Source organism: Plectrocnemia conspersa, unplaced genomic scaffold (assembly GCF_051122295.1).
Source record: "Plectrocnemia conspersa isolate PC_06_02 unplaced genomic scaffold, ASM5112229v1 ptg000002l, whole genome shotgun sequence".
Lineage (NCBI taxonomy): Eukaryota > Metazoa > Arthropoda > Insecta > Trichoptera > Polycentropodidae > Plectrocnemia > Plectrocnemia conspersa.
This window is the reverse complement of record NW_028277166.1, coordinates 26,793,024-26,814,700: the sequence shown is the minus strand read 5'-3', so window position 1 is coordinate 26,814,700 and position 21,677 is coordinate 26,793,024. Positions and strand designations below refer to the sequence as shown.

Below are 21,677 nucleotides of genomic sequence, written 5' to 3'. Positions count from 1 at the left end.
TAAAATAGTATAATAATCATACAACTAATTTTAACAGCAAAATAGCCTTATTCCAAAAATTCTAGGTAAACGACAAGAGTACCAAAAAAAGCAAACACACGCAAACGTATTTGTAATTTCAAAGACACATAGCCCATTTTATTTGATTTCTTATTAAGATAATCGTCCGTACCCAATCTTGATTGATTGCTGTGTTTTTCCGGAGAAAAAATCTCGTTTATGGTCGTTTATCCGGCTGATACGGCACGTACGATTCATTTTTATTGAACGTGTATGACAACTTTATGTTTGACGTCGTTACATAAAGCAAATCGCTGCTCCTCTAAAACGTATTTTAGATCTGATTCTCAAGATGTCATCATTTGGAAATGCAAAAGTCATACATCTTATTAAAAAGGGTAACAAATTGTGTATAATAACTATAAACCAGAAGCAAAGATGTAGCTCTTGCTAGATTGTTCGAAATAATTATCCATGGATGCTTCTTTAAGGTTTGAGAACCCTAGAGGTGTGACTTCATAGCCAGTGAAATGCTTAGTGGAATCTAGTTAGTTTTATTAGATTGATAAATGGCAAGAAGTTTTCACCGAACGCTGGTAGAAAAGCCGGCGCAGGGATGATTTCCGTGGGGGGTCCTCAAAAGTCTAGTAGGTGACGTGGCAGCGAATATACAGCGGAAGTTGATCGTATGTTTTCCGCGGGTGGTGGGGCGTCTGCTGGTCTCTTAAAGTGTCTGCCTGAGTTTTCGAGTGGCTGCTTGTGACTGCCATTAGATGTAATTTTACATTTTGGTCACAGTAAATTAACGTGAGCATCTGTGTGTGGTCGCCACACTTCAATCACTTTCGGCGAATTTTATTTAATCAACAAACTAAAAATACTAATTTTGAAAAGGCCTTCGACAAGGTTTGTCTTGGGTTTATTACTATAAAAATATTTGAACCTCAGTTGCTCGGATGATTTAACTCGATTATTCTCGAGTTATTTGAGCGATCGTAGTCTGTTGTAACATATAGCGGATTGTCTTACATTGCTTTACTTAATGTCAGCTACGAAGAGCTGTTCTTAAATATTCTTAGAAGTACAAATTAACATATCTGGTACTAGATTAAAGGGGCAAATATAAAATTGTATTTATTATTTATCCCAAAAATATTATCAAAGTAATCCTTGCCAGATATTTTTTTAGTCATATCTGTGCTCAGACAAAACTAAGGTTTTCCAAAGAGCTTTAATCCATTTTCTTATGCGGTTTAAGGGTACAAAAAAATAATAAAGTAGAGCATATGAAACATGACAGTTTACTAAACATTCAGTGGCATCTGACTACCCACCCCGATGTGGCCAAACGGTCATAAATATGAGCCGATGTCACATTTGTCGGTGAGAATTGATGCCGGCACCCCACCGTAATCGTAAAGCCTCTCTCTAGGTGGTGATGCACGATTTTATTGTGGCGTCGGAAAAGCGTACCATCGCTCCCCGGTTTCCCTCCATCTGGATAGGTACCTCAATTACAAAGCCTTGTTGTCGGCACTCAAGGAAAAATTACGAGTGGCGTCTTGTAAGTGCGGGTGTAAGGGATATTATTATGAAAATGCTATAAGAGATGCGCACATTCGTATTATTCACATATTTACAGTCTTTCATTTTAAATTATACTGCTACCTATACTATATGCATACGACGGTTCTCAAACTTGGGTATTTTTAGAATGATAATCCTTAGCCATGGATAACAAATCACACGTCTAGGTTTTGAGTGGTTGGCACAGACTGGTCAAAAAATTGTTTCCTAAATCCATCGATGATTAACAGATTTTACCATGAATTTTAGTAATTTGACAATTAATTGTAACATCTAATGATCATAAAATAATTTACAAATGATAAAAAAAAGTGATCATAAAATAATTTACAAATGATTAAAATTTAGTAATAATGTACATTTTGCTTACATTTATAGAAGATGCACTTTAACACGAAAAATAATTCAGACGAGATTTTAACATGCAAAAGAAAATCATTTGGAAAGAGTGTTGAAAAGATTCCTCGCCAGACGTCCCTCGAGTGTTCAATCTTGAAAAAATGGAAGACTCGAGTGTCTTTCTGGGATATATATTCATATTCATTCGGAAAAACTCGAGATTTTTTAACGAAATGGATCGTCAGCCATCTCATAATAAATTCGCGGAAATTATTTTCAAGAGCCCACCCATTAGGGAACGAGAACTCTCGACAATGCCCTTTTATCATGTCTCTCGCTTCAATGGATATCAATTTTTTAGTGATTATACACCCCACGGGAGATTTTTAAAGTCACGTGGACAGCGTCCATGATAAAAAACATTTTAGGGGGTAGGTATTTTTTTTAATCTCTATATGGAAAATATTCATTTTTTTATTGAGTGCATGGTGATTTTTTGTGTTTTAATCGCGGAAATATTTCAAGCCCCCCGTTGGCTTTTGCAAATGCGTTCGGGACATTCCGAAGCTCAAATGGGACAAAACGGGGGCGACAATGGTCCCTGAATATTCATCGGACAGGGAAAGGGGGACAGAATGCGGTCTCGTGTTAAATGACCGACGCCGAAAATGCGAACCGGCTCATTTGATCCTTTTTATAAAACAATATTTTCCCCATGAGAGTTAAGAAACGCAAAAAGTACGAGTCTGGATATAAGATCATATGCAAACTTCAGGGTAATGTGTAGGAAAATATAAGATACTCATTGTGTGTTTAAAATGGCCGTGCATAGTGCCAGGTTCATGCAGTGAAATATTTTATTTTGTGCACAAAGATCATCAATTTTTTTATTTTATTTAAAATTATATCTTAAAATAAATAATATCATAAATAAAATAAATAAAGCGTATTTTAAATATTTAATTTATTTTATAAATATCTCTATATAATTAAATAAAAGAATAAATTTATAAAACAATTCTTATAAATATTAAATTAATCATTCTTATTTAAAGAAATCAAATGCTGTTAAATTGTCGAATCTTTGAGCAGAGAAGATTTTAAGAGTGTATATGTTACAGTGAATGTGTATTACATTGAAGTTATAATTTCACTGGCGTTTCAGTGAAATCATATCCGAATAGATTTTTACTTCTATATATAAACATATATTTCGTCTAGCTAAAAAAGAATTTAACTGATAGGCGCTATTGAAATTATATGCTGCTCTTAAATGTCCATGAAACTCAATTTGACAGTTGCGAAACGTTCATTTGCAGTTCAAAAAACCTAAACGAATTAACCAAACCAATCTCAACCTAATGAAAGTTCTAAAACTACCTATAGCTTTTAAATTTTTATTATGTGAGATCTGGATTTGACTCAATTTATTTTAAATATTATATTATTTTGCCAATTTTTTTTTATTTTGCCCTTGATAATGTGGAAATACTGAGTACTGCAATTTTAAGTCAATTGTATAATACATTTTAACTGTCTAAATTATTGAAATTATATTTATACTAGTGTAAATATAAATTGACGAACAAATATATTATTATTTTGAAATTTAGAACAAATTAATTTTGAAATAAGTACTAAGCCACTTAATGAAAATAAATATATTCTTTAAGATGGGTTCGAAAATATCAATTAGATTATCACTAATGTATTTAAAACGACTGACAAAATTCCAAAAAAACTAAGTCATGCATTGTATATGATTAAACATACGTCCAAATGATTTTATCACAAAAAGTGAACTCAAATGACCAGCTTAATGTCAGATGCGTTACGTTATCTACAAAAGTATTAAAAGTAAATGAAACTTCGTAGATTAAGGTAATTTAAACACAATATGTTTGGGTTTTTTCGTATTACACATATCTAAGCTATATAGCTAAATTTATTTATAATCTATTCTAAATTTTCCGTTGCAACCTGAAATGAGTTACAAGGTAAACACAATCAACACCTAAGTTAATAGTGAGACACATACATATATTTTGATAATTTTAAACTCATATGCTCTAGCTCGATTTTTTTCAATTTTCATCCGTGAAACTAGGAAAATCTAAAAAATTCTAATGACCGTTTGGAATTATAATTATATTTTGCTCTTTAATCCATGAAAAAAAATTGAACCCAGATCTTTCATGTATTAATCTATATAAATATATGTTTTATTTAAATATGAAAATATTTTCTTACTAATAAATATGGAGAATTCACACATCATCGGACATACATATTAGTAATGCTACTTACGACGCCATAAATCTACGGTAAAGGACAGCGGAAATAATTCTCCCATCATTTATTTACGTTTATTGCTTTTCGGCGGTCGTGATCGCATCATCGTCCGGACGCATACCTACCCTGTGGGTAGCCATTATTTTTATAATACTTTTACCCTCCCAGAGAATTAATTATTTCTGCCACCGCGACCGAATCCAATTACGCTGGAAATTAAGACGACTAATGGGAATTAGCAATGTTTTTATTTTCCTTCTTTTAAAAGGACGAAACAATATTTAATATTTGGGGTACTCTAATTGTCTAGGAAATGGTTCGGGGATGCTTTGCATAAGATTCGAATGAAAACGAACGACCCGTGGGGTTTCTTGAAAGTAAATGTTAAATGAGTCTTGTGTAAGATGCCATCCATATAATATAGAATTTTGAAAGAGTGAATATAATATATAAATTATTATTTTCATGCGTCATAATCAATTGGGCAAATTATGCATAGTCGTTATTATAAAATACAACAATAGCAATTATTCAATTTAAAAAAATTGTATTGTCCTTGAGTAAAAATACAAAATATAAATTAATTTTATATACTCTCCAGTTCTACGGCTGTTTTTTTGTAGGCATGTACAATACTATTAAAATGCACGATTTATATGTTACATACGTAAACCATTACGTGTTATCGAGAAGAAGATATGCACCGTTTGCCCATTTACTCAAAGACGTTCTCCAAGAATCATTTTCTAGTCGACAAACACTCAAGCGAGATAGGGGGTAGAAGGTGGTAAATTATCGTTATTACAAATGCGGATGAATAACAATAGAGCAGGAGGGTTGATCGCGGTCGAGATTTTGCTGCAACAAGGGTGGATATGCCAAAACGGCATTTCGCAGTAATGTCTTTCATAAATATTGATTTTTTTGATAAAAATAATGGCTTACTTCACAAAATCTAAAATAAACATTTTTTAATCCCACTTTGCAGAGAATGAAGTCTTAATTTTAGCGTATGTGCGATTTATAAAAGACGAGTTATAATTTGCTAAAAAAATTAAGAACCGATATTAAAGAAGAATCGGTATTAATTGAGTTGAAAGAATTAAAAAAAAAGTCTGAGTAATATATTGTCAGTTGCTACTGCTTATGCTGCAGCCATGTTAGGTTGCTAGAGGGGATTTCTGGCATATTTAAAAGAAGCAGCGCTGAATGTAAAATTATAGCTGCAGACTGTGTCTTTCCAAAAATCTTAATGAACGATTACAAAATTACATTATGTAATTTAAGCAATCAATAAAATTAAAAGCAACTTTAATCGCTTGTTGCTTCATACGAAAGCTCGTTGCCTATCAAAATGTGTATGTTTGTATCAGGCGCGTACGGCGAGATTCTTTTCTTTTCGTTCGCTCGCGTGTTAAGTGACGAGAGTGAGCGAGAGATAAGGGCGTGCGGAACACACGCACTTATCTCTCCCTCACTCTCGTCACTTAGCACGCGAGCGAGCAAAAGGGAAAGTATCTCACCGTACGCGCCTGGTTTGTATCAATGTTAAAACTGTGATTCAGTGCTAAAGTTAATTAAAAACAAGATGTAAAATTCTTGTGAGATTATAATAATAAATCGATCATTGCAAATTCAAATAAAAAGTACTCCCTAACCTAACATAAGTAAAACCATATACTGTTCTATTACATTACAATGTCCTCATAGGTTTTTTTCAAATCACCTTTAGTCTTACTAAAATAATAAAAAACAATCTTACTTGTGATGTAGAAAAGTCTGGTGCTGACATGGCCAAATTAAATTCACTTGAATCACTTATCTTCAGAACTTCACAGCACGTCGGTTACTACATCGCCAAGGCTCTGGCATAGGGTAGTCAATACTACAGAAGCAGCTCCTCCCAAAGAGCCTATTCCCCCCAGGGGCTGAGCCGCTAGAGATGGAGCATATGCTTCACCTCCATGATGTTCCGCCTTCAACCAGGAAAGAAACTACATACAGAAAAAATATATAAATATAACTATTAAATAAAATATAAAAATTTTTTTTTAGATTGGAGCAAATCCAATCTAAAAAAATGCTACATAGTAATAATACTTACAAAAAATTTAAGTGAAAATATTTTTATAAATTGGAGGGGGAGTGGTTGTTATTTTATGTTGGCAGAAATGGTTTGTAATGTATATAGCATTATTGGCCTAATAAATAATTAATAATGTTTCGTTATTAAATATAGTACATAATTAAAAATATGATAAATGCGTGGACAAATTTATAGCAATATTTTTAAAATATCTATTTAGTCAATAGTCAAATAATAGTCTGTTACGGCCAAAATTTATCTCTAAGCGCGCGTTTGACGTCTCAATTGACAGTTTGTATACATGTTATTACCATGTCGTCAGATGAAGATTATATGTCTGAAAGCTTTATAGCAAAGTAAGTAATCATTTATTATCGTTTAATAAGTACAATTGCATATAGTGACAGTTTGATCTATATACATTTGTTTTAGTATCCCCAAAAAAGATGACATTAAACCTGGACTGATTAAAAACAAAAGCGCCAAACGAGAGCATGCCATCCATAAGAAGAGAATAGAAACAGACAATAAAAGGCGAAAAATGGGATCCAAAAACTCAGAGATTGAGCGCCGAAACGAAGGTTTGCAAGTTCCGATCAAGAGCGATAATAAAGGCTTTTCTATGCTTCAAAAGATGGGGTACAAACCAGGCATGGGTATTGGGAAAAAAGGTTCGTGTTTCAAATCAATGTTATCAACATTTATGCTATTATATTTTAAATAATTTTTATTTTAGAAAGCGGAACTGTTGAACCTGTACCGATTGCAGTGAAAAACGATAGATTCGGTTTAGGAAGAGAAACAGTGATGAAAGAGATTCAAGAGCTAAAGCTTAGAAAGAGAATCGAGAAGATGAAGGAGATTAGTGCTACCTGCAACGTAGAAGATTATCGAAAGAGGATTTATGAAAAGAAACGAGAAAAATCTACAAAATTCGATGTGCTAAAGAGTCAAAAGATATGCGAACAACTTGATAGAAATAAGGTTTATATTTTATCTTCTTTAAAAATATTTAGTGAATACCTTTTAAAGTATTGTAGAGATTTTAGATTCCAAGTTTCAGTATCCGTTTATGTCAATGCAATCCTCGATTGTATTTCTTTACCCAGTTACACGTGTGAATTGATAGTTGTAAAACATTGTCCTTTTTTTATCTGCGGAACATAAAAAAGTCACATCTGTTGAATACAGTACTGCAGCATCATGATGTCGTTTTTAAATAAAAATTCATGAATTAGTAGTGAAGTGTGAGTCGGTGCATTATCGTTTCTGAACAAAATTCTGGACAATTTCATAAGATTGTCTGAAGCAAACAATGTAAAACTGTAAAATAATACTTATTGTCCATACACTTGGTGGTAAGAATATCTTAGTGGACTATACTGTTATAATCAAAGAAAACAGTAACGAAAACCTTGACATTCGATCGAACTTGAGATGCTTTTTTCGATCACTCTTTATGGCGCTTCCATTGATATGATTGGATCTTTGTCTCTATTATAACTATATACCCATGATTCATCACCTGTTATAATGCAATAGAGGAATTCTAACTTGTCAACGACTTTGTTCTATAATTTCTGATTGTTTTTGTTAATAAAATTTAAATTGGAACAAATTTCAGTAAATGTTGCTTTACATAAACTGTGCTAGATACTAACTTCTTCAGATATCTTCTTAATAGTGATTCCGCGATTACTAAGCACAATGTCCTTAATTCTTTTCACATTTTCATTGGTGATTAATGTTCTAGGTAGCCCTTCTCTCATGTCATCTATGATGTCTTCATAACCCTCTTGGAAACGTTTGTACCATTCATAAAGCCTCTGTTTAGACATAGTATAATATTTACAACACCCAAATTTAATGCAAATAACTGCTTTCGAAATAAAGATAACGCCATGTGTGATAGAATGGGTCATCAATTCGTAGCTGTTGACCACAAACTACATTTCCAGTATGACTTGATTTGACAATTGACATGCACATCACAGCATGCACAGAAAAAAGTGTTGTAAACTCGTTCCTATGTTGTTTTTGTCACTTGTAAAATCAATAAAAAATACATTGCTTTTTTGCAAATTCAGATATTCATCTTAAGTACTGCTAGTGATCTTTTCTTTAGCAACTTCCAGTATTTATGTCTTCTATTCATTGAAATTTCTTGACACTTTTTAAAAACTGCTTGTTTTAACAATCCTGATAATTTTTTTGACATGAAAACTAAATATATTATTAGTGAAAAACATCATTATTGAATGTCATACTGTCGTGCATAAAAGTTATGCCACTTAATATTACATGGGGTACTCACTTCAGCTCTTGCTCTCTAATAGATCTGATCAGATTGTTGATCTGGATGATTGCTTGGACAAGGATAAATGGGACTTCTAAGTATGTCGTTCGTAGTCGGAGTAGTTTACACCAGTGCTGGGGATGCCAAACATAACGACCATAATTTTTTTTTATTGCAGCTAATTCGTAATTTATATAGCTTTTTTTCATTAAATATGAGTACATACTCGCATACACTGCCTAATTGTTGTCACCATGCAAGCCGCACAAAACTTCTATATCTTCATCTCCAAAAGTACCAGAGTAGTCATTGCAGTTTCACTACAATTATTCTTGAATGAACTTTATCTACTAAAAAAATAAACCATGTCATGTTTTATTGTGCTCCTAGCCAATACAACCAGACTAACCATAATTTTATTTTTTTACCAGGATATACTTACACCCACAGAACCTTGGTTTTGGCCACCAATTATCAAAGAGGAAGATGAAGATGACCAAGATGAGGAAATCATCGAAGAAATTAACTTTGAGGTGAGTGAATATGAAATTACAAGACCAATATTAAGAATTTATTTAACCATTGATTACTTTCCATACAATTTCAGCCCTTTGAACAACTCAAAATATTGACAGACTACCTCAGAAAGTGTCATCTATATTGCATATGGTGTGCAATTCACTTTGAAGACGATGAGGATTTAACATCGAATTGCCCCGGCCAGACAAGAGATGACCATTAACACGAAAATTGAAATTCATAACTCCACCAATATTGATTACATGTTTAGTAAATTGGATCGACCGTTTTACAAGGTGTGTGAAAGGACTGCCGCTGGAATTAACCTAATGTATATTTTCAAGAGATAAAACAATAAAAACATTCAATTGAACAGTTCCAACTTTTATTTCGAACATGCAAAATAATTACACAAATTATAATCTAAAGCAGAAACAAAATCTGCACTTTCATCACAACGCCAAAGTGATGACAGTAGACAATGTTAAATTTTAGTCACGCGCCCATCGGGCTTTGTTCACTAACCTACAATTAGTTGACAAAATTAAGTCATTTAACATACTTGTTAACATTGCTTAAACAATAATAGTTTACATCAATCTCTTATATACGATGGGGACTCTTATAACGTAAGGGTAACCGAAAAAATTTAGGCTTACTTTTGTTACACAAACGTTTGAAGATTCATATATGTTTTTCAATATAAGCAATCTTTATAATTATTTACAAGTTTTGTGTTGGACAAAACGAAACAAAAAGGAATGTGCCATCTGATCAATTGCAACAAAAAACGGTTTCGTCGGCAAATGTATTTATTGTAATACATACATTCTTAAAATACATCCAATATCAATTAAATCGAAAAATAATGGTTCATTGTTTTTGCTGTCTAACCTAGACTAAGTTATATATTGTAGGTGTGATGTATGAATAAAAATATAAGAAGAAATGCGCACACCATAACTCATTATACGTCTCGATCAATATAACTGATGGTTATTTCAAATTAATTAAAAACGTCTGAAAACTTGACCAGTATATCAAAAATATTTTTATGGAATATGTGAGATATCAAAGACAAAATCCTATTATAAAAATGATTAGAAATGAAAGTTTTCGTGAATGACAAATCTAAAACTAAGGATTTAATCTTCAGTGCTCTCGTTATGGTCAGAACCGGCGCCGTTGTCTTTATGATCGTTCGGAGTAGGCGACCTGGATTTTGATTTGCTTTTTTCCTTACTGGCGGAACGAGACCTTTCCCTGCAACAAACAAGACGATCAAATTAGAAAAATAATTACTGCAATTGAAATAAACGTGCATAACAAAGAGTAATGTCAAATAAATACCTCGAGTTCCTTGCCGAAGCGCGACTATTGGCTGACTTGGATCGCGAACGGGATCGGGAACGCGAAGCAGGGGATGCGGAGCGCTGCCTGCTCAACAACACATGCCACATGCATCAGTTATACTCATCTCATACATGTCATTCACAAAGTACATTGAATTTATTTTACATTTTGTAGCTAACGATGCAGACAGATCGAAAAAGCTGAATATTATAATGAACACTAGTCTTATATCAAATCAAAAGTTCAAATATACAGACTATTCTAAGATGAAGAAACTCACATCCATACTATTTCTGCAAATGGATTATGTTAATCCTATAAAACTTAAACTTTCATTATATTCCAAGGATATTCTGTTTTCGGCATTGGGAATTACAACCTTAATTTTTAATTAATATAATTAAAAATTACAATAGAATGGATTCACATTTTTTAACAATAAACATGCTAATATTAAATAATTATAATAAAATAAAGAAGTTTGCTACAAAATCAAATAAAATACATGTACTATGTGAGATGAAAAAATTAAAAATAACATTGATATAAACATAATTAAGCTTATCTACAATCAAAACATGGTTGTGTGATAATTTAACAAAAATATTTACATGAAATTGAAACAGAACTAAGCCATCAATAATTATTTCATTTGAATAAGATACAATGGGATCAATAAACTTACTTAGAACGAGATCGAGATTTGGGAGCTGGAGACTTGCTCTTCGGCCTGGTCTTTGAGTTGGAGCGAGAGCGAGAACGACTGGAGCGACGACTGCGAGATCTGAAACATTAATTTGGTAAAAAAAAAATATCCCTGCTATACGAAAAAAATTTGAGTCAACATGCAACAAAGCATATTTTTACCTGGAACGGGATCGAGAACGACGGCGAGAGCGGGAACGAGAACGGCTGCTAGAGGAACGCGAATGACGACCGCCTCCACGGCGGCGATCCTCAACCAGGCGTATGCGTCTACCGTTCAACTCGGTGCCGTCCAACTTATCAAGGGCATTGCGCAAATCGGAATGTGTGGCGAATTCGACAACGCTGAAAATTAACAAACTTATCAAAACATAATTCTAAAAATAATATTAAAAAAATAAGATTCAAAATAATAATCAGAATAAGTTAGCATCAAGGTATTCAGCCCCGAAAGATGAAAAAATAAAGGTCATCATGTATCATATTGGGTAAGCTCAACTGAATAAGAGCAAATAAAATAAGAAATCATATCTCACCCTTCATTCTTTCTTTGTTTGTGAGCATCTGCGTATGTTACTTCACCAGCTTGGCGCATGAAATCCTTCAAGTCCTGTAACGACAAATTGATGTAACAACGATCGCAACAATACATAAAAATCGCATCAAGCTCTCATGAATAACAATCTCACTAATGATTTCTTAATAAAAAATAAATCTCGATAGTATCTTACAGTATGATCTTTGCGAATATAACGAATGTCAAATTATAAGACACCAGCAATTTAAACGGATATATAAAATGAATAATGAGACTGATACATGAGAATCTCGAACATCTAATAACAAATATTACTAGACATTCTTTGAAGATGTTCTACATCTTTTGTTAATCAACACAATTTTAATATTATTGTTCCGAAATTTTATATATTGAAATATGATTATTTACATCGACTAATACTGTGAGACCCAAAAGAGGATGCCTAAACGAAACAACTTTGCATCTATAAATGGTGTGTGTGTGAAAATAGAAGATTGACATCTCGCGGATCCCGGACAAACGCGAAGATCCGATGGCAGGTGGCACATTGTGTTCCAAACGATTCTTCCTTGTGACGGATCTTCTTTCTTGAAACGGTGATGCAGCGGTCGAATGGCTCCGTGATACGAAGAGGGCATGATTCTCAGATTGACTCTCGCCTTGCCGGATTCCAGTGATAGTAATGTCGCAGTAGTAGGGCCAAAATATGAGACAAGTTCACTTATCAGTGTTTATTCTCATTTTAATGCAGTCTTTCATAGTTATGGCTTCTTCTCTATGCCGTCAGTGAAAGAGGGTCCCATCCTTGGTAAACGGTGTTGAACTTCCCGAAACGATTGTGTGAATGTTTTTAAAGTTAATCTGTGCTACTTTCAAAAGTCGATAAAAAGCAAAAACATTGCAAAAGAAAAAAAACGAGAAAATAATATTTTGAAGACCTTATTTTGAAATTGAAAAGGGGCACATGTCGCATGACAAATATTTCAGAAATAAATGTCGATTATAAGTAAACAAGAACGAATGCAAATTAAAATTGCTTTTAAACTCAATGTAGTCGAAAGCGAGTATAGAAGGACATTTGCCATTTTTCAAATCAGTCTTTACCAGAAACAATTAAAAAAGCACAAATTAACATTGAAAATACTCGAATTTATAGCGCAAAGTTGATATGTAAACAAGACATATAGGAATCGACCTTTGGGCTCACCTAACGAGTGAAAGCATAATAATGAAAATAGTGATACAATAAATAAAATGATTACTCGTGATTTTCAGCTGAGAGTCCCCCAGAGTGATTGAGTGGTTACCTTCCCTCTGAGAGCGACTGGAGCTCGAGAGCGAGCGTTAGTCAGGAGTGCCCTCACCGGGACCAATGGCCAAACCACCTTCTACCGTGTGGGGGGGAAACCTGGGAACGTCCGTAACTGACACCTCCCTCAGAGATCTTACACGGGTACCTCTAGTAGTGGTAGTGGGCTCTTTGAAAATAACATTTCGTTCTTTTTGTTTCAGATGTATATCAACAATTACTTTACTTATTACAAATATAATAATTATAAATATATCACACAATTTATTATAGCATGCAAAACACGTATTTAATTTTATCATAACACTATTTGCACACTCCGAAGCACTTGTGTATATATATATGCGTCCATGGATAGTATTTCTTGTCCTCGCTTCCTCGAACATGGTCCAAGTTCCATTGTATAAAAAGCAATCCTCTTCGAAGAGATCGATCTCCACAATCATGCAGTGTACGTAGATATCGATTAGGCCCAATGTAGTTAGTCAATATCAGATACAATCAGTCGAAATGTGGATCGTTCAGCGTTTATTCCTCAAATAATTGCTCTTTAACTTTCTCAATATTCATTAACAAGATGCATCCACGCGCGCCTCCGAAGCTCTCCTTGCAACTCTGATACGAATAACGTGACACCAAGTTTCCAACGTAGTTTAATTTGCATTAAAACGAAGAGTTTGCATGAACGTCGTTTTTTAAAATAAATTAGAATCGGGTCCACGTTGTTAAATCTCAACACAAGTCTCCCCCGGGTTCTTCAACGTTTGCCTCCCACCACTTTGTGTCTGTTGAATTTGATAATGTACTGTTAAGAATAAAAATATTAGTTTACCTGCCAACTGATGCGACTGGAGAGATTCTCGACGATAAGTCTGAATTCTGTTCTTGTCGGAGGTCCATACCTAAGCGCAAAAATATCAACATTATATATTTGCTACGAGCGTTTAAAAATATATCAGTCAATACACAGTGAAATTGAAAAGCAAAATTTAAATTCATCATAACATATATTGAAATTAATCAATCAATTCCACTGTATATTAATTTGTATATTTAAAACTAAAAATTGAAATATACGCAATAAAATAATTAGTAGACGAGTTATTACTTTGTTACATAACCATTCAATTTTTAGTTTTATATTTTATATCTACTTTTTTTCAAGGCAATTGCTAGTTGAATCGGTCCCTCCGGAAGCTTCAGTCCTCTTTCTTTAAAGAAAAGACTTGAATCACATAAATAGAACAACTTTTATTGACATAATTATTAAGACCATGCAAAAAGGGCTTCATCGTTACACGAGTGTCTTCTTCTAATAAGGATGTCAGCATTACAAAAAATTCTATAAATCAATAATTATTAGGGAAACGTAATAACGTAAATTTTAAGGTTATAACTATTTGACGATTAAATTAATACGAAAAAAATTTAACAATAATAACAGAGATTGAAAAACTTTTATGATGGTATTTTTATTATTTTAATTGAGATTTAACTTATAAGGCAATTTCAGATATAGACCTAATAAACGCAAAAAGGGCTTTGGTTCAAACAATCAATTGCTTTATATTATCAATCAAGTTTTAGTTAAAATAAAATAGACATCAATTTTTTTTTATTTGCTGAACTTTATATGCCCTTTCCGCGGGGACCGATTCTATATTTTTTCTAATTCAATGTGTAAAAAAACAAATTAAAATAAATCAATTGAATTGTAAAGTGATCGCCATTACATTTCTCTATTTAAATATTTGTTTTCAAATTTTACTTTATTTTTGCCTTATTTGAGAAGTTAGTTAGGTCTAACTGAGCAAGAGTTAATCTCAAAAGCACGGTTTTTTATTACTATATTATAGGGAGTATATATTCAATTAATTGTCACATGGGAGCGCGCGAGTCGTATTTATCCCGGCTACGGGGTCTGCGCGGCGGAGGTGCCCCATAGCGCCCGTAGTCGCGCCACATGTCGGCCCCTCTCGGTGTTCCACGGGCTCTCTCCACAGAAACTCTGTAACACAATACACCACTACCTCAGCCACGTCCCCCATACCTGTCTTCGGTATACCAGTAGGGCCATTAAAATGTGGAAAGTCACGCTGTGACTTTGACCACACGAAACATTTTGTACATGTAATTTTTTTGGGGAGTGACAATTTTTCGGTACCTGAAACGGATTGGATAATTAGGATTGCGGTTAAAAGAAGGGATTTTTTTTAAAACTGAACGACGCAGCTACTCATAGCAGGTAGCCAGAGAAAGGGTCAGAATTCAGATAGCTCACTTGTCTCCGTAGCGAGCCGGACGCCTCCAGTCGTCGCGACCGGAATCTCGGCGCCGATCGATGCCACGTGCCGCCTCCACCACCACCCTGTCAACATATATATAAGCTGCTCTCAGCCCTTGACCCACTGGCAGCATCTGCCCGTTCCACCTATGTTCTACTATCGTTCGTTCGGTCCGCATTCGATAAATAAAATATGTTTCACATTCGCACGGGCCGTGCACACTTCGCTAAATATGCAAACTAATATTATAATTTTTCAAAATGTATATTATTAGATTAGATTTAGACAAATCACGGGACACTAGCCAGCAGATTAGTGCTTTAAAACTTAATATATAAACTGCAGTTATTTTTTTGTTACTTCTTGCCTATGAACAAAATATACTAATTAATAATAACGATTAAGATAACTATAAAAACTGATGATTTTAAATCCTTTTCTAACTATGCGGATTTGTTGATTTTTTTTTATATTTAACTAACAGTCTATACTTTTGTAACTAAAAGTCATAGGCGAGAAGTCAATCGGGCACATAGAATTTAATAAGTACAAATTTTATGATTAAAAAGGCAAAAAGTAATAAAAATCATAAATTTATAATATTATAAAAAACACATTGAAAAAACGAAAATTAAATCATTTTATATCAGTAATTTTAACGGAAAGCGACATACCTTTCTCCTAACAGTTCTTTCCCGTTGAGTTCGTAGACGGCGTCGTCTGCGTCTCTATAGTCGTCGAATTCCTACAAAAAGAAATGAAAAAAAAGAACCATATAATTATACTTCAAGCTATACGAATAAACAGATTTTCATTCAAACGTTTGTCAATCAGTGAGAAAAGGTGGCATCAAAATTTTTCAGCCCCGAAAGATGAAAAAGCATCATTTTGACGAGTTAAAAAAAGTTTTTATAAATTCCTTATTCACTCACCACAAATCCATATCCATTTTTTATCAATATATCCCTCGTCTTTCCGAATCCTTTGAAGAATTTTTCAATGTCGCGCTGGCGAACTCCAAAAGGGAGTCCTCCCACGTAAACACGGGAACCGACCATATTGTCTGAAATTTAAAAAATATTATGAAATTAACCTAAATATGGTGTAGTCGATATTATACAAGTCCCGTTGATAATAATTGATTCGAACATACTTCGCCATTCTTACGTTTGGAAAGTCACTTTTTTGTTGAAGCATAATTTAGAAATTTGCGATCGTTTGTTTATACGACGAATAATGAAACATATGGTCTTATTGAAATTGCAACAGATCTGATCGACTCGTGGCCAGTCGAGAGAAAGTGGTGAAAGCAAAAAATAGGTCGAATGTCTGAATTTCGTTTATTTATCGGACATTTAAATTAAAGTGAGAAGCGACAGACTGAATGCGTAGTGGAATTTTATGCAGAGTGGATGCAGAGAATCTCCTGGACCTACATGTGGTTTGAATACTGGATATGTACTAAATGAGCTGCACTGTCCGCATATTAACGACTTGTTAAATTTGAAGTACATATGGATATTTCTAATATTTTGTTTTTGATGAGGACATTATTGTCTTAATTTGTATCAGTGATTGAAATTTTGGACTTCATAACTTCTATCAATTGAAGGTACAAATTTGCTATATTGAGACGAATCCGATTAAAATATTTTTTATATTTTTCAATCTTAGGCATTTTTATGTAGGTTTTATTCAATCACTGATTTACTGAATGTCGTCGAGACATGGAAAAGAATTCCTCGAAATAAGATTACTAATCTATTGATCATTGATGCTAATGACTGTCGAGATGGTTCTGAAGATTAAAATTAAAACCAGGAGAATAAAGAACAATCAGTGGTAGGAAACACAGATTACAGAGGAAGATTTCTTAAGACAATAGAATTTCAGTGTCATCGACAGAGACAAAGGGCTTTTATGGGATAAATGCGATATATATATGCAAAGAGGACTTTCCGTTATCGTTAGTATTCATTTTGATGTTTGTGTAACAAAAACGAGCGTTTTCAATGTAATTCTTGGTTGTCATACTTCGTCAACTAAACTAATCTATTTATGTAATTTAAAGACCATATTAATGTTAAAATATAGTTGTGTTAATAAATGAAATTATTGTTTAACGCATTTAATATCCCTGATAATAAATGTGCTTCACAACTTTCACAAGCAATTGTAAATCTTTATCAGTTAGATAAGCATTTATCATAAGGATAGGCCTCATGTACTTATGCAAAAACAATTTCTAAGAAAGTTTTTGGTCTCTGTTCTATAACAAGAAATGCCAAGGATATTTCAGCATGCTTGAGCATTAGTTATAATCAATGCTATGGAACATTTTTTTTATTTTTTACGAAGATATGAATAGCTGCTGCTTTGCAACAAGACAGCTGATTTGATAGGCTAAAATGAATATCGCCGAGATATGGTCCATAATTACTGTCCTCAAAAATCTTTACATCCCAGGTAGATACATAAGGCAACATTTTGACACGAGTAGTGTCAAAATGGGGTCTTAGGGTCTCTCGGCGATATCTAAAAATAACTGCATAGAATTATTTTGGAAGTAGCAGCGTAACATGTTATAGAAATTTACTTATAATTATGGCACTATAAGTGGTCCATAAAATTGATGATTTATGAATATAAATCTGCCATGTAATCAAGAACAAAGCAGTCAATGTAAACAATACTATATTTTTATTTGTAAATACACCTTTACCTTGATTTATGCGGTTTCACTTTAACGTGACCAAGAAAATGTTATGAAAACTTCAGCGAGATTTAAAAATAATTTTCGGGCAGTATCATAAAAATTGAAGGATTTGAAAAAATAAAACGCAAAAAATGGTAACAGGTGTTAATCCAGAATAATCTGCTACTAGATATCACTGGTAATGAATATGAACCAATTCTAAGGAAACAACAGGTTGGATCAGAATACAGAACTGACGAAGAGAAATATTAAGTTGTTATCTCGTTTTAAGCTATGTATAAAAAAATTGTATTGATGTTGTAAAGTAGTAATAAATAATATTTTCACCACTGCCATTTTTTATATTGATATACAAGAATGTACATTTGTAATTGTATGTGTTACATTTATGCGATTTTTTTGTAACATCTCTTAATTTTGAGTTTTAAGTATCGATTTTTGCAGATTTTTATTTTTTGTAACCTATCTTCTATATTTGTGTTCTATGCTTTGATTTTTGCCAATTCAATTTACACGAAATTTCGCAGAAACTATCTACCGCGCAAATTGAGATATGCAAGAAATATTTGCCTAAAAACTATGAATCTTGATTTAATTTTTTTGTTAATTTATTCTAAAAATATATTTAATAATTTGTTTATACATTTTATTTATTTATGTACAAGCGGCAGCTAGTGAGCGTTGGTTAGAAAGCGAACACCCCATGAATAACCCTGCGACGAATGTAGTTAAAAAATGTCATTTAAAATTGTAAATAAATAAATAAATGTATTTTTTAGAACAAATTTGACCCCTGATAACAGGAAAGTACCATTTTTTAAATTTGATTTTAACTCTTACACATCAAAAAAATACATTATGTTTTTCGCATTGTGATCTTACTTACTTCATAAGACATATGGACAAACAAAAAGTTCACTTGTTGAAAGCTATTTTGTTATACTTGTATTATAATTGTATTGTTTACAAATTTATTGCAATCAAAAATGAAATTCGTTTCCTGACTATTTAACGCGAATAATTGAATTCGAATTTACACGAAAACGTTGTTAAATGAAATTTTGAAATACTCTTGTCGGTTATTATATTATATTATTTTCTTTTGGTCTAGAATAGTTAAATGGCAGAAGATATGCTTCTATATTGGAATATTTAACATTTGCTTTATGCATGTCGTGTGGTAGGTAATTTAAGGCATTCTAAATTTGAATCAACTATTTATATGTCCAGAATATTTTTTCAATGCAAGTTATTTTTTTAACTATAGTGAATTTTTATAGAGCATTTGCAAATTCAGCTTAAATTTCAGATATACTTTTAATTAAGTTGACCAAAGTGTCTTAGATCCTCCGCATAAAATTTTTTTAGCTCTCGCATCGCAGCAACATGTCCTACATATAATGGAATATTTTTATGCTTTCTATAATTTTAGATGATGCGTTTAAAAATAGCCTTACTACAAAATCATATAAATGGATTGTACTACATGGCGAATATCCTCGAGAAGTATCACACGACATAAAATATTTAAAAAAAATCCTATTCGTCTCCTATGTATAAATAAAAGTAACATGGTGTTATATAGCATATTCGCCAACTATTCTTAAAGTTATGGCTTTGTCTGAAAAACAGTGAATGTTTGATAATTTCTGATATTTCATTTTGTACCTATACAAAATAGGTCGTCATGGTAACTGAACAAAAATAATAACATAAATCAAACAGTACTGATAAATTGGTAAACAATTAATACAAATCTAACAAATTTTGCATACAGTTGTTTTAAAAATTGAAGCTCCGTTTATGCTAATAAACAAACTAAAACACTGCTACCAAATGTAATCGGGATGACAAAACAAACGTTGTTTAGAATGAAGTGATTTATGGAATAACAATATTTGTATAAGCATTGCTGTATATGTGGTTTTAATTATTGTTAGGTAAGAATTATTCTGTGAGGTCAAAATCACAAGGGCTGTAATTATATAATTAATTAAATTCATAGTAAAATCAGCACGTGGTAAGTAACGTTCAGGAGCATGAAACTGGCATTCCTGTTTTTTAAAAGGAGGTCGTCAATTTCAAAATCATTTTGTATTTAAGATAGCCGAATACAATATAAATATAATATATGTATGTAGTTATAAAAGCAACTTTCCCCTACGCACGAAACAACACTCGCACACTCTCGAATTCATACAACACAAGGAAACATCATAACGTATCACATATACAGGCGATTCGGTGATAAGCACTCTACACGGAGAACACGCGTGTGCGTTTGCGTGTGAAACGCCGGCGGTGAAAAAATATGAGATCGGAATCGGGAGTATCAGCTCGGGGACTCGAAGACGCACCTCCGACTCCGCAGCTCGTGACGATCTAAGCGAAATAACACCTAAAAGCGTACATCGAACGATGGACGCGTCCGACTGGAACGTTCCACGCGGCAAGATGGCGGCCGCTAAGCGTCGGGGCTTTTCGGAGGATTAATCGAGGCAAAAGCGACTCACCTTACGGCTCGAGCGAGCGCGAAAGATCCGGCTGAAGGCGGAGCGATCTCGAAGGTCCCCGGCGTCGACTAGCGGCGGTAGAGATCGGAGAGTCTCAAACGATGTGCGCGCGGCGGCCGCTCTCGTTCGAAGAAGACTGACGCCGGTTTGCTACTCGCCAAATTCACGCCACCCGACTTTCACTTACAAACCTGACTCATTTTCATTTCGAAATTAGACATCGAATTTTAAAAGCTTATTTCTTTGTTATTTACACCATTTATTATGCTTACAAAGCGATTTTGTGACGAAACACGAGGTAATTGCAGAAGTACTTTTGTTTCAGGTGGTAGTCTGGATTTACCGCCACTTATGATGTCACTACCGGGCGTAATACCGACGCTTATCGACCATATTCTTAAAATAAATAATATATTTTTCGTTTTTAATAATTTAAATAAATATGAATCAAGATTTTAATAACAAAACGTGAATGTGATTTTATAATAATTTTACTACTTGATGCTAAAGTTTTTCTTTAACAAAATTACACTAAAAAACATTTATTTTTTAATATTTTATTATAGTTTATATACTTTTCATTAACGATGTAGCTGTTTAAGCAAATTTAAATTTTTAAATACTAACTACAACATATAAAAATTAGATTTGAAGAATATACTATTCAAAATAGATCAACAAATAATTTAACATAATTGACAAAAAACTTTACTTAAATATGTATAATGCATAGATGAGATATTGTAATACAGGTTGATAAAATTCAAGTTTCCTATAATAGCAGCACTGTAAATCAGACAGCTGTCAATAATCATGCGTGTTCAAAGTGTCAAATGTTAGCTTGCAACAATCCATTTACAAAATGGGTCGCTTAACCACTACTCAACGTGCTAAATTTGCTTAATTGATTTACAGAAATAACAATTCTGTACGAAATGTGTGTCAAATTTTACGGGAAGTTTATAATCAATTACTAGCACGATAGACGAGTGGTATAAGTCTCTTACTATTGACGTGAAAGATATGGGTTTGAACATCTTAGTGTTTTTTATCATGTTTAAGAGATCAGAATTAGTGATTATTATATAATTATATTTCCGCTCGATCATTACTGATTAGGTTTAGCTAGATTTTTC

General features: G+C 33.1%; 3 protein-coding genes across 17 annotated transcripts in view; 1 reads left to right on the top strand and 2 right to left on the bottom strand.

Moving 5' to 3' along the window:
* The window catches only part of geko (olfaction protein geko), an 89,142-nt gene extending 83,019 nt beyond the window's left edge, over window positions 1–6,123 (bottom strand). The window contains exon 1 of the mRNA XM_088206172.1: window positions 5,981–6,123. The gene's annotated coding sequence lies outside the window, so the exon portion shown is untranslated. The remainder of the gene's footprint in view (window positions 1–5,980) is intronic.
* A 405-nt stretch (window positions 6,124–6,528) lies between these two features.
* On the top strand, window positions 6,529–9,492 carry LOC148238220 (G patch domain-containing protein 11). The gene is made up of 5 exons (XM_088205122.1): window positions 6,529–6,660; window positions 6,737–6,975; window positions 7,041–7,288; window positions 9,032–9,133; window positions 9,208–9,492. Exons 1-5 carry the CDS (start codon window positions 6,617–6,619, stop codon window positions 9,340–9,342), a joined length of 768 nt encoding a protein of 255 aa, XP_088061248.1. The 5' UTR covers window positions 6,529–6,616; the 3' UTR covers window positions 9,343–9,492.
* B52 (serine and arginine rich splicing factor B52) lies at window positions 9,488–20,679 on the bottom strand. Of its 15 annotated transcripts, XR_015812613.1 has the most exons (13): window positions 20,542–20,679; window positions 16,245–16,375; window positions 15,987–16,057; window positions 15,309–15,395; window positions 14,910–15,035; window positions 14,182–14,238; window positions 13,860–13,929; window positions 12,981–13,196; window positions 11,714–11,787; window positions 11,340–11,522; window positions 11,158–11,256; window positions 10,470–10,556; window positions 9,488–10,382 (listed from the first exon to the last, which is right to left on the bottom strand). XR_015812613.1 is itself a non-coding variant. In XM_088205107.1 (12 exons), the coding sequence occupies exons 2-12, from the start codon at window positions 16,368–16,370 to the stop codon at window positions 10,265–10,267; spliced, it is 1,098 nt and encodes a 365-aa protein (XP_088061233.1). In that variant the 5' UTR covers window positions 16,371–16,375; window positions 20,542–20,679; the 3' UTR covers window positions 9,488–10,264. The 15 variants fall into 15 exon arrangements, 14 of the variants coding, with proteins under 14 accessions (XP_088061233.1, XP_088061234.1, XP_088061236.1 ...); XM_088205107.1 differs by lacking the exon at window positions 12,981–13,196; XM_088205108.1 differs by lacking the exons at window positions 12,981–13,196; window positions 14,182–14,238.
* Window positions 20,680–21,677: the final 998 nt, after the last annotated feature.